The sequence below is a fragment of the Trichosurus vulpecula genome, chromosome 3 (assembly GCF_011100635.1).
Source record: "Trichosurus vulpecula isolate mTriVul1 chromosome 3, mTriVul1.pri, whole genome shotgun sequence".
Taxonomy (NCBI): Eukaryota; Metazoa; Chordata; class Mammalia; order Diprotodontia; family Phalangeridae; genus Trichosurus; species Trichosurus vulpecula.
Window position 1 is genome coordinate 250,218,467 of NC_050575.1, and position 12,072 is coordinate 250,230,538.

The 12,072-nt window shown below is 35.7% G+C and overlaps 1 protein-coding gene across 4 annotated transcripts in view; it reads left to right on the forward strand.

Annotated features, from left to right (window-relative positions):
- The window catches only part of ARHGEF10 (Rho guanine nucleotide exchange factor 10), a 244,523-nt gene that overhangs the window by 88,256 nt on the left and 144,195 nt on the right, over positions 1-12,072 (forward strand). For 3 of the 4 annotated variants that reach the window (XM_036752754.1, XM_036752755.1, XM_036752758.1), the window contains exons 7-9: positions 753-809; positions 5,540-5,703; positions 9,780-9,896. In XM_036752754.1, the coding sequence (XP_036608649.1) occupies positions 753-809; positions 5,540-5,703; positions 9,780-9,896 (338 nt within the window). The remainder of the gene's footprint in view (positions 1-752; positions 810-5,539; positions 5,704-9,779; positions 9,897-12,072) is intronic. The other variant, XM_036752756.1, reaches the window with a different exon arrangement.

Below are 12,072 nucleotides of genomic sequence, written 5' to 3' on the forward strand. Positions count from 1 at the left end.
TTCTACATAATTCCCTGGTGAGTACAAGCACTGTTATAACCTGATTCAAGCTTTTGTTAAAATTTGTTTAGTGGGACTTCAAGCATTTAATTGGCTTTGGTTGGTTTTCACCTTAAATCTGGCATCCTTGGAACTTAGCTTTCCTTTCCAAAACCTCATTCAGCTCTTTTGCTATTCTTCATCAGCCCTCAGACATTGCAACGATAAAAAAATGACATTCCCTCCAGAAACACCACTGAGTTAGTTGCAAATTTCTTCCAGGGAAAATATTCTCTCTGTATTTGGAATTAGAGGATCTGAGTTCAAATTCTTCCTCTTATGATTTTTGCAAGGTGATTTTGAACAAGTTATTTGTTGGGGCTCAGTTTCTTCATCTGTTAAATAAGGGGGTTTGAATAGATGATCTCTAAAGCCACGTGATAATGTCAATCTGTGATGTTATGCTAATGCTTTTGGTGTTTTGAAATCAGATGGCAGCACGTACTTTATCCAGGGACTAAGTATCTGGGAGAGAGATAACATTTTTTTCGAAGGGTGTAGCAAAATCCAACTACAATTGATCTACGTGTGTTCATCAAAATAATCATCCTACCAACACAATGATTTTTATACACAGTATATTCATCACCTTCTAGACTTAACTTTTGAAAAATCCTTAGCATTAGTTTTGGAAAACTTATGGTTGTATAAAATGTAAATAGCACTGAACCGTTCTTGCCCAGGTTTTAAATATGTTTCTTTTACCGTTTTAGACCCAGAAGAAGTGATTTATGATGATGTTCCAAGAGAAAATTCAGACTCAGAACCAGGTTTGACTTGAGTGCAAATTAGATGTGGGATAGTCATCCTAACATCTTTTTATCCCCATATATATGTATAATCGATTACTTTGAATATCTGATCTAAAAATGTTTGTATTTCATATTGGCTTATCAGAACTTAGAGTTTTGTGTCTTTTCTTTCTCTCTTTCCTTCCTCCTTTTTCCTTCTTTCTTTTTATTGAATTTTGATTCAGTTACTTGCCATCTTTGTCTCCATGGGCAAGGTAGTATGATGCAGTAGTTAGAACTCTGTTCTTGAAGTAAGAAACACTGAGTTTCAGTCTTGCCTCAAACACTTACCCCTTGCATGACTGGGTAAATCACTTCACCTGTCTGAGCCTTGGCTTCCTCATTTGTAAAATGGGAGTCATATATTCTGATAACTAAATGAGAGGTAGCACATGTAAAGTGCTTTGCACACATTAAAGTGGCCATGTGGATGTGAGCTGTTGATGTTATTATTATCATCCTTCTCAGGATTCAGTTTCTTCACCTGTATAATGAGGGCGTTGTACTTGATGGCCTTTAAGGCCATTCTCACTTGTAAAGTTTATTTAGAACTCACTGAAGTTGCAGATACCATTGAATATAATTTTCTAAGTCTCAATAGGCAAGATCGACCAAACATAGCTGTCTGACTTCAAGTCTACTGGGCTTACTGGCTACAGGGTCCAAATTGCTTATGAGGCAGAATGCTCTAAAAGTCGCCTTGGACAAAATCTGATCTCTTGGGGAATAACAATGGACTATGTGTGAGATCTTTCGGTCCACATCCGCTAGGTGAGGGTGAGTGGTCTCTAACCAGCTGGATGATCTCAACTGAGAAGGAAATTACCCAGGGCCAAATTCCAAAATTATTGTGCTCTGATGACACACAGCTTGATTCCTGTCAAACTAAGAGAAGAACTTGCCAATCAATGGACTGGTTGGGAAAAACAGATGCCAGTGGCAGACTTGAGATGTTTTTCCTGGCAGTGGAAGAAGAAGCCCTTTGGATCCAGGCCCAATAGAGGACCCAAATCATTCCCTTAGAACTTGACATTGCATAAAGATACCAGCCATCTTGTAGACCTTGAAAAAGCCAGAAAAATTGTGGAGAACAAAACCAGCAGAGTTTTAAGAAATATGGAGGAAAAAGTCAACAAACATTAAGTACCTATTTTGCGTTAGGGACTGGGCTAAGTCCTGGGGCTATAAAGAAAAGAATAAAAAGGATAAAGTATCTTCTCAAATTATCTACTAGTCAGTCAATCAACATTTATCAAGCTTCTACCAAGCACTGTGGTAAGTGCTAGGGATACAAAGGAGTACACAATCTAGTTGGTGTGACTATACTTGTTAAAGCCAAGTTAATTTTTTGGTAGATGAAATGGCATTGTTGAGAGGAGTCAGTGCACTTGTTCTTCACAAAATGAGGGGGGCAAAAGACTTTTAAGTAGAAATACTGAAAACGAAAACAATTTTTATAAGAAGGCTTAAATATCATTTTCAACAGCTTAATCAGTAATTACTGATTGAATGATTATTACAAATTTACTACTGTGCTAGGTCCATGGAGGAATATAGAAAGAATATAATGCAGATCCATGTTCTCAATGACCCTACAGTTCTCTTGTACAGTAGGATGATCACAAGTTCTGGAGGTGTAAGTCCTGAGTTTAAATCCTGTGTTCGACACTATCTGTGAGACTTTGGGTAAAGTCATTTAATCTTTCTGGGTCCTCTGGTCTCATTTTCCTCATCTATAAAATGGCAGACTTGGACTAGACCTTCTAGAGCTAAATCTAGGATTGTATGATTCTGTTTGGGGATATACCCCCACATAGTGAAAAAATAACAAACTGGACATTAGAGAATAGAAGCCAGTATTATATAGAGTACCACAGGTATTCAAATAGAGGGAATTTAGCGAAGGCTGAAGGAATCTGAGAAATGCACCAGACTTGGAGTCAAAAGACATGGGTTCAAGTCCTCTCCTACTTGCCGGTATTGCTCTGGGAAAGCCACTTAATGTTTGGGCCTTGTTTTCATCTCTATGAAATGAGGGGGTTGAACAGACTAATTTCTAAAGTCCTGTCTGCCTCTAAGTCTTCTTTGATCCTAAATGAGTCATCAAGTCCTGGATTCAAAATATGTCAACATAGTGCTTACCTGGATGCCTATTTTGATGGAATTAACCAGGCAAACAGGGAGTCATTTTAGTCACACAAAAGATTTTAGTCACTAAATTGACAGTGTTTTGTGATTGAAATGATTGCTTGAATCTATCAATTTGTTGGTTAGATGTTGTCTAAACATGGTCTGAGAGTTCAGATCTGCCACTGCCAGTATTATAGGATTATAGATTTAGCTTGGAGAGAAAACTTAGAGGTTGTTTTATTCATTCTCCTCTTTTGAAGAACAAGAAACTAAGTCTCAGAGATTAAGTGATTGAGGTTAAAAAGGTAGCACATATCAGAGTCAGGATCAGAACCCAGTCTCTCTAACTCTAAATTCATCACCCTCTCTACTGCATCAGGCTGCCTAAATGACCTTGGACAAACCACAGTTTCTCTATGGGCTTCAGTTTCTACATCTGTTAAATGAGGAGGTTGAACAAGATGTTCACTAATCCATTTAAATGCCAATAAGAAAGATACAATGATAATTTTATTTCAGAAGATATTGAAGAAGTGCGCTATGATGAAACAGCTCATGTCTTTTTTTCCTCCTACGCTTCTTTTAAATTACTTTTCAGGATATTTGACTGGAAGTTTAAAATGTACATTGTGCTTTTAGAAGAATTAATGTGAATTTGTGAAGAAGCTGATGTTTTAAAGAGTTATGACTATATGTCATGTTTAATTTGACTTGAAAAAAGTTTCAATTTTTAAATGAAAAAATTCCAAATGCATTCAAATCTTTCCTTTTTGCATGCTTTTTCTACAGGAGAATCTAATTGTCAGTGCTATTTTCATTATGCCTGTTTTAGTGGCTTGTGAGAGTACTCTCTATAGCAGGTTTAATTGAAATAACTCAAAGGATAGATTTAATTAGGGAAACACTGGCAAGTTTTCACACTATAGGAGTGCCATCTTTCTAATTATTCTGCATAATTTTTCAATTGAAACTCATCCCAGAGGAAAACCTTACCCAAAATAGACATTTCTAACAATGCATTTGATAAATAATTGAAACCAGAGCCATGCTGATATTCTGGGCCTTTTAACAGGGGCCTCTTCTAGAAGCAAATTCTTTAGGAAGATAAATGATATGGAGTATTTGGTAAAGATAAGAGTCTCTGAGTCTACGTGCTATCTACCGTGTAATAACTGAGTATAATAATTTTATTTTTTTTACATTCTGAGGTTGGGGAAATAGAGAACTGTAATTAGAGCCAGAAAACCTGAGTTTGACTCATCTCTGCCCCCTTTCTAGATGTATGATCAAATAACTTCTCTGAACCTCAATTTCTTCATCTATAAAATGAGGAGAATGATTCTTGTCCTGTTTACCTGCTTTGAAGAGAGAATGTACATAAAATCTTTTTAAACCCCAAAGCATTATATATATATATATATGCCAGCTAATACTATTATACTTGTGTGGACATTCATCACTTACCATCAAAAAATCCAATATTTAAATATAGAGGCTGACCTATCCTGAAATCAAGATGTCCACTATGGGTGCAGATTATTTTTATGGGATAAAGTTGTAGTGCTGTTAGTAGACTTAGAAAGCAAAATTACACATACACGGACCCCTGATTTTACTCTCTTTGTAGTGTTCGGTGACTATTTACCAACTCCTATAACGAAATAGTTTGAATCATGGGTCTTAGGAAGAAAATTTGCATAAGAGCTTATTAGCACAAAATTCATAAACATGCAAACTGGTGCAAGTGAGAAATTCAAATACAGTGCATTGTGAACACTGAGAAGTTCAAGAAAAGAATAATGAGGTAATAGCTGGGACTCTATTCCAAGTCTTCTGATCTCAAGTCCATTGTTTTCCCACTAAACCAAGATGCCCCTTTATGGGCTAGAGCAGTGGTTGCCACTTAGTGATTTGTGAATCCCTTAGGGGTTTGTGAGGGTGGTCCAAGGGGTTCATGCTAAAAATTCTCTAATGTCATCTTGAGCAATAAATAACTGTAAACTATATTATGAGTAGTAAATTCAGTTACTCTAGGAATTCACAACACACTTTTTTGTGGTGGTTGTTGAAACGTGTTCACAGAATTAAAAACCTTGGGAACCACTGGGCTAGAGGGCCAATCTGAGAATTAGGAAGACCAGGGTTCAATGTCTTTGACAAATACTGGCTCTGTGACTCTGGGGAAATCACCTAACCACTCAATGCCACCGGACAACTGCTAAGTTGCAGAACAGGTGCTGATCTGCAATGGTAGACAGAATTCCCTTGTTGGGAAGTCCTTATGCCAATGAAATCATGAGTCTTATAAAAAAAAAAAAACTAAGTGTCAAATTCAAAGCCAAGGGTGGAGATTTTCAGTTAATTTAAAGTTTCTCTGAATAATAAAAATGAAATCATTTCCAATTTTGTTCTTTGGAAGAAACTCCTCCACAGTTAGCATCTCACTTTCTGTAATGATGTATGAAATATTCCAAACCTATCATAGAAAATGATAACTAGCTGAAGCTCATGTTTAAATGTAAATCCAAGTGACTTTCTGCATTTTCATTTTCATTCCATTTTGGTATTAATGCATGCAGAGGAAATGATTTATGATGATGTTGAAAATGGGGATGAAGGTGGAAACAGCTCTTTGGATTATGGGTGGAGTTCAAGTGAATTTGAAAGCTATGAAGAGCAAAGTGATTCAGAGTGCAAAAATGGGATTCCCAGCTCCTTTTTGCGAGGCAACCACAAAAAACAAGTATGTAACAAAAATACTTTATTCATTCGCATAGGATGGTCTCTTGCCTTTTAAAAATATTTATTGTAAAATATATATTTTAATTCTGGGAGAATTTAAATAAAAATTTTAAATAGGAGTTGAAATATGGTTAAGATGGTGAATTCATGAAACATAGTGCTCAAAGAAGAGTATACTTTACGTAGTAGATTAATTTGTGAAAGAAGCTATTGAATTTTCATAAAACATCCATTTTAAATGTAATAAATTAGATTACTATATAAAGACATCCTATAATGAATCCCTTAGTAAAGCATTTCCTAAATGTGTCTGTTTTGAAAAAGCTGTGTTTTCATGTGCCAGTTTTGTTTGAAGTAAGCCCAGCCATATTTTTTTAAAGTAATGTTTTGGACTTCAACCATTTTTACCATAAAAAGGAAGAAAGAATAGAGAGTAAAATGCATAAGAGTTTAAAAGATTAAAATTCTACTTTGTTTTCTGTATGTATGTCATGTCTTGTAGATAATGTTCTTCGATAAGTGCTAATTGAGTTTAGGGATCTCAAGAGGGACCTTGAAATTTGAGGAAAGTAGAAAAAAAACATACCTCCTTTAGAGTCTGTCTCTGGCTTCAGTTGCTGCATCATATTTTTTTTTTTTGAGCTGAAGTTTTCAGTACTTAATAGTGATCTGTATACCTTATCTGTTCCTTTGTTTTAATCAGTTGTATATGAATGGAGTAGTATTAAATACTCAAATTAATGCCACTGAATTTGTGTGGTTATATGTGTCCATATATGAGACTGACTTCAACTATTCATGTTATTTTCCCCAAAGTAAATTGGATCACTGAACATCTAGGCTGGTTCTATGGGTTAGGCTTATTAACCTGACCTATGTGATTAAGGGTCTGACCATTAACCATCAGAAATAACCACTTTGACTCCATAAGATGCAATTGCCACAAACCCTCAAAATACAACCTGTCTGTGCTTTCCATTTCAGATTTCTGTAACTCTCTCAGTAGAACTCATTAAAAAAAATACCACCAGTTCAATTTACAGTGACAAATTTGGTTTCCCCTCAGGGTAATCAAGTACAGGCTTTAGGAAATTCATTTCTTAAATGATGTAAAATTCAGCTACTGCTGAGAAGTATTACAGACTTGCAAAATTTGAGAGTTGGCAGGGAATATCACTGGCCGGTCCCCTTCAACTCATATCTGGGATCAGCCATCTTCTATTGAAATGAGGTTTCTAAGAAAGTAGGTGACTTTCATGACTTGAGTTTTGAATTTTGTATTAAAACTTCTTCAGAGGTGGTGACATCCTTAAGTTCCAGGAGAATGTGGTGATAGATACAGAGATTTACCATCTGTGCACAAATAGTCTCAATCACACAGATTTATTGTTTGAATGCTTAAATCAATTAGTGTAGCTGTTTAGAATGGGATCTCAAACTTGTAGCTAATAGGTATATTTAATTTACTTTGTCCTTCTTTCTCTGACTATGAAATTAGGTTAATAAGCCTTTGGGGAGGGAAGCAAACAATTAGATAATAGAAATACAAATAAAAGAATGCTGTCAACTTCAACAGGAGATTTGAGTTTGAAATATTTGCTTTTGAGACTGGTATTGATGAGGTTACCCCCTTTCTAGGTTCTCAGTTCACTGATCAACTCAAGTTCTACCTGGTAGAGTAAAGGTGTTCCTGGGTTCTCAAAGGGTATTCCAACTAAGCAGAAGTACTGGTAGGTCCCCCCAAAATCTAGAAAGGCTTTGAAGATGGCCCTGCTAATGGGTTGTTCATCTTTTTTTCTGTGGCACAGTCTAACCAGGTTTGAGGATGCTTATCACTAGTTGACTAGAGAGTGATAATTTTTTTTTTTTTTGGCCACAGCAACTCTTAAAGACTATATTTTGTGGAAGAAGAGTTGAGGATTGCTTGAATGATTCCTTGAAGTATTGAAGTAAATTAAGTCTAGGTCAGATATGTAATGCCTTTGGAGGAGTCAATAAGTTTCTCTTAAAGAGAATCTGGGTTCCTCCCATAGACCCCATTTCCAGCCATTTTGCTTGAAAGTACAGTTTATTTTGCTTTGGAAAGAAGTTAGGATAGCTTTCCATTAAGATCCCTTTCCAACTCTATGTTTCTGTGATTCTGTTATGAAGGTGGCATTGTGCAAATGTCTTAGGGAAACTGGTTGCCACTAAAAGTAGCGTGATATTATGGGAACAACATTTGACCTATGGTCAGCAGGTAGGGATTTGAATCTTGAATTGAATCTTGTACTTATTAGTTTTATGATCTTGGGCGAGCCATCTGGGTTCAGGTCCTGCCTCTGATTATTAATGGCTATATGACCATAAGCAAATCACTTAATCATTAAATCAATCAACCAATAAGCATTTATTAAGCATATGCTTTATTTCAAGCACTCTGCTATTGAATCGGTAATACAAATACAAAAATCAGACAGTCCCTGAGCTCAGGGTCTTATATTCTACTGAGCTCTCAATGACCCTAGGCAATTCTCTAAGACATTAATTTGCAAAAGTATTTATTGGTGGTAGGAGTTTTCTCACCAATTCATAAAACCAATGATTTCATAAAACCAATGAAATCACAGGTGTAGACCATAGAATTCACAGATCTAGAGGTGGAGAAGACCTCAGAGGCCAAATAGTTCAACCCCTTCATCTTACAGATGAACACACTGATCCCAATGACTTGCCCAAAGTCATACAGGTAGTAAGCCCCAGTCATGAAATTTATACCTAGGTCTTCTGACTCCAGAATCAGTGTTCTTTCCACTATAACTCTCCCTCCCCTATCCACCCCTATACATATACTCACACATACACACAAAGACAGTTTTATGCTTTTGTTACCTATTTCAAGAAGTATTTTATAGGCATGTAATATATGTAAATGCACTTTGTAACCATTAAGTACTATTCAAAGGTGAACTATTACTATTATTTATGTGGTCATTACTAGAACAATTCAGCCCATATCTCAATGGGGTCCTTCTCAGTGGTGGCCTTGTTATATACAGGGTCTGAAACATCACTAACAGTTTAGTGAAAGGAGGTCTAAACATTGGCCCTTACTTTAGAGAGACTTTTGTTTACCTACCTATCTGGTAGGTAACAAATAAATGTTAGCCTTGAGTTGAAGTTGAGTAGATGAGCATTCCTCTCTATGATTCCTATTAAGGAAAGTACTAATTTATTCAAACTCATACCAGGTGCCAGGCTTTCAGAGGAAGGACTTAAAATCAAGATTTAGCCCACAAAGGAATGTTTAAAACATAGCAAAAATCATATTTTTTTTTAACTTCAACTCAAAAAAAAGGCTCTAATTTTTTTAACTTTGCCCAAAATAGCACTGTCTGGGACTAAGCATGAGAAAGGCTAGCCCTGAAGGAGCTGTGTTGTTTTTGTCTATGTTTTTGAGCTATTTATGCTCAGCTAAAAAAAAGTTAATAGATTTTGATATTTGGTTAGGGAACTAAACCCATAATGTTGAGAGCAACTCATGTCAGCTTGGAGACTGTTCTAGTCTTTATTAGTTATAGTTTTTCCTTGCTCTTGCAAAGTGGATGTTCAAAATTGTCTAGCATATTGCCTGCATCTTATTCTGCAGGGCTGACTCAAAAGAATGCCATTTTATTGAAAACACACCAACAGTTTTATTTAAAATATTTTATTGCATACAATGTTGAAAAAATGATTTTTAAACAAAAAAAATCCTTTAATTTTTTTTTCATTTAGATATTAACATCAAGGCACCAAAAAGTCTCCAGTCTGGCTCACCTTAAGTAGTTGTGGTCTCTCAGCTTTTGGGTTTTAATTTTCCAAAATCACTGGTGCTAAATAGAGCATATGACATGCTTGACCTGTTTGTACTTGTGCTTACCAAAAGACTCAAGACATGCTTGAGCGTCCTTGCCAAACCAGGTTCTCATATATGTGCACCATTTGTCAAACAAAATTGCATGTGTGACACTACTGAAGTACTTTCCATTTACACTTGTCAAAAAGTACTATAGCCTTTTTTTTTTTGAAAAGATTGTATCTCTTTATGCACTGTAGCTCTCTCATGACCTAACCCGTTTAAAGGAGCACTATGAGAAAAAGATGAAAGATTTGATGGCAAACACTGTGGGAGCAGTAGAGATTCAGCAGCTAAAGCAAAAACATGAGCTGAAGGTAGTGTGGTTAATTTTTTGACCAGCTACATTTTAAATGGTGATTTGAAAATAGACTTTAAAAACTTTAAAAAAAATAACAGCCAAATAGATGATGATTTTAATTAAAATGTCAACATGGTGATATCTTAAAAATCTGTATTAAAAGCACACTGTCAAGTAATTTTTACTTTTGTTTGGTCTTCTCCATTTTTTGTGTGTCCCCTCCCGCCCTTGACTTCTATCTACTGACTAGTGCTGTATTGACCTAGGTTGATTAATTTAAGAATATGTTCTAATTTTCGAGTAACTTATGAGGCTAAAATATCCTCATAGCCTTGGCTCTATTATGACAATATCATAGGTCTAAGGATAATATTAGTGCTATTAAGTAGAATTTGTTTGCTTTTCTACATGAAGCATATAGAAAAGGGGATAAGTTAGGGTATATATAATTAGGGTAATATAGATTATAATTACTGTAAGAATACTAGGAAGGCTAAGAGTATTCAGAGAAGGGCTGTGGGCCTCTAAAATGGTTAAAATTTTAGATAGTGAGGAAGAATATTTCAAGCTGTTGGTGGTGGGGTTGGGAGCCATATGGGAATATAAAAATAGTTCACATTTGGTAATGAGAAATCAGCTTGACTAGGTAAACTGGAGACAGTTTATAAAAAGTCTTGAATTTAGAGAACTTAATTTAGTTTTAATCCACTAGGATATAAAGAATAATGATAGACTCTTATGCCAGGGACTAATGAGGCAAAAGAAGTGCTATAGAAAGATTAGTCTTATAGGATGGTTTGGCGAGGGAGAAAGTAGGGGCAGGAAAATCAGTTAGGATTACATATTAGCAGTACAGGAATGAATGAAAAGGGTCTTGATTAGACTTGTATTAGAACTATGAAAATAAAGAGGTCAGGGGAAAGCTAATAGATATGAATTTTCAGGGCTTGGTCACTGACTCTACAATATATTTAATTATGCACACACCCATATATGATTATATATAATAAAGATAAGTCTCAGATTTCAAATCTGTGGGTGATCCAGAAAAGAATAGTGATAGTTGTAGAAATAGGAAGTTAGGAATGGGAACTTACTGGGGATGTAACATGATGAGTTCATTCTTGATTGGTTGGTATCCTACAGGTAGCTAGAAAGAAGAGACATTGGTCAAAGATTAGTCTTGAACATCTATATTTAGGTATAAAAAGTATGGAGGTACTAACTGAAGTCATAAGAGGAAGTGAACTCTCCAAGGGAGAGAATGTAAAGAGCTGAAAGCAGCTGATTGAGCTTTAAAGATAACTCACATTGAAGGGATGAGATAAGGAAGAAGAACCAGAGATAAAGGAAATAAAGAAAAAAGAGAAATGGATTATTATCACAGAAAACAGAGAATTTCAAGAAGGGAAAATTCTTCAAAGATCAAATAGAATCAATTGTTATAATTATTTGACTTCTATGTAAAGCCATTCTATAGGCTGAGATTTAGAAATGAATTGAAATATCACAATTGGATATTTATTGCACTTTGGCATTTATTAATGAAAGTATAAGGGCAGCAAGGTGGCACAATGGATAGATCGCAGGGCCTGGAGTCATAAAGGCCTAAGTTCAAATTCAGCCTCAGACACTTATTAGCTGTATGACCCCAGGCAAATCACTTAACCCTGTTTGCCTCAGTTTCCTCATCTGTGAAATGAACTGGAGAAGGAAATGGCAAACCACTCCAGTATCTTTGTAAAGACAACCCTAGATGGAGTTACAAAGAGTAAGACGTGACTGAAACAACTGAACAATGAAATGAATGTATTGTCAGAACTTTTGACTTGATATCACTAGGATGACTTAAATAAGAATTTATTAAATATCTATTATGTCCCAAAGCCTTGTTTTCTATGCTAGGGTTACAATGATGAATATGACATAGGGCCTATTTACAATCTAATGGGCAAGGAGGAAAATGTATATACAAATAACAGTAATAACAAGGGAAGAGTATCGTGAGTGGAAAGAAGAGATATAAGCAAAGAGATCAAAGCATGGTGCTCTGAAAATTTGAGGATGGAGACTCCATTTTCAGGTAGGGGAGTTAAGAAAAGCTTCACTCAGCTGGTGCCTGAATGGCTCCTCACACAAAAGGGAGGTACTTCAATAAGTGGTGATATGGTAATAGAGAGAAGAGTCTCTTC